Genomic DNA, 1,597 nt, shown 5'->3' with positions numbered 1-1,597 from the left:
GTATTTTATACTCCAGTGCAACTAATAGTTACATATTATATAAAATATGTTCAACTTCGCCCTACTTCTATTCACTGCTATACCAAACAGTCACATTCAATCTTAATTCCAATTTCAGTCTTCAACTAGATAAGTTAGGTAACTCTCTAACCTTTTCTCCTCTACCTGAAGTGCAAGGTAAAGTCAGCTTGAGAGGTATGTCAGGATATTTTTCTTTTTACCTTCACTTTGAGGATTTGAGAGAGAGAAAGAATGCTGAGTCTCTGCAGGGGACATGTCCAGGACTGCTGCTTTAAAAGGTTCTACAAGAAGGAAAAGTTACAGGAATAATGATGCCGATGGCATAATGCTTCCACTTAGTGCTGGGATTCGTTAATAAACTAACTTCTCCTGTTAACACTGAGATTGTACCAATAATAGGCAAAGCAGCAAGAATGGTTTACTTGAGATTCAGGTAACCAGAATTTAATTTTCCCTGTCTTTGAATTAAATTAAAAGGTACTTGTTCTCTGTTTTCTGGGCTAAATCTCTGTCCTGGCCCATGAAATGAAAAAGGCCATGACTTTTCTGAGAGTGTTAGAGAATTTATTTTTTGCAATTCAAGTTCAATTCGAATACTTTGTTCAAGAATGCTTCTTGAACTCCTTAAAGTTTCACGGCAGAAAAACGTTGACCCGTTGTGCAACTGATTTGCAGCCCTGTGCAGAGAAAAGCTTTTCCTCCTTTGGAACATATACCATTCCCTTAGCTACTTCATCCAGGATGTCTAAATCATACTTGATACCTCTGGACTGAAGAGCATCACGCACACACAACTTAACGTGCTTGTACTCCAGCGGTAAGAAAGGGATGAAAAAGTCAATTAGGTTCTCAGTCACGAGGCCACTGTGTGCAAATCCACCTGGAAATAACAGAGAAAAGGTAACTTTTGATTCTCCCTGATTGTCGTTTTGATTTATTAATTGAGCTGGTGGTTTATTTAATCCACTCACATTATTGGATAAACTTGTGGGGTTCACAGGGCAGAAAAAGACCCTTTGATCCATAGCCTTGATCATCTTGGCATTGCAGGTGCACATTTAAATGCTTTTTAAATGTTATAAGGGTTTCTGCCTCTACCACCCTTCCAGGCAATAAGTTCCAGATTCCCAACACCATTTGAGTGATTTTTCCTCACATCACTCTAAACCTACTGCTCCCTACCTTAAACCTGTCTACACTGATCCCTCCTGTCTACTTTGTCTATGTCCTGCCATTTCTTTGTCTTGTTTGTTCTGTCCAAGGACATCACCTTAATTCACCACTGATCAACGTATCTGCTTCCTTCCCATATTCCCAATTCCTCTGCCTCCACCATATCTGCTGCCAGGAGTTCCACCACAGAACACACCAGATGGCCTCCTTCTTTAGAGACCGCAATTTCACTTCCCACGTGGTTAAAGATGCCCTCCAATGCATCTCATCCACATCCCCCTCCTCTGCCCTCAGACCCACCCCTCCAACCATAACAAGGATAGAACACCCCTGGTGCTCACCTTCCACCCTACCAACCTTCGCATAAACCAAATCATCCGCCGACATTTCCGCCACCTCCAAA

General features: G+C 41.5%; 1 protein-coding gene across 2 annotated transcripts in view; it reads right to left on the bottom strand.

Moving 5' to 3' along the window:
- Positions 1–568: 568 nt before the first annotated feature.
- The window catches only part of tor3a (torsin family 3, member A), a 17,578-nt gene continuing 16,549 nt past the window's right edge, over positions 569–1,597 (bottom strand). For both annotated transcript variants that reach the window (XM_043699566.1, XM_043699567.1), the window contains exon 6: positions 569–901. In XM_043699566.1, coding sequence (XP_043555501.1) covers positions 654–901 — 248 coding nt within the window. In that variant the 3' untranslated portion in view covers positions 569–653. The remainder of the gene's footprint in view (positions 902–1,597) is intronic.

This window comes from Chiloscyllium plagiosum, chromosome 11 (assembly GCF_004010195.1).
Source record: "Chiloscyllium plagiosum isolate BGI_BamShark_2017 chromosome 11, ASM401019v2, whole genome shotgun sequence".
Lineage (NCBI taxonomy): Eukaryota > Metazoa > Chordata > Chondrichthyes > Orectolobiformes > Hemiscylliidae > Chiloscyllium > Chiloscyllium plagiosum.
Note: the sequence above shows the minus strand (reverse complement) of the source record. Positions and strands in the feature narration are given on the sequence as shown.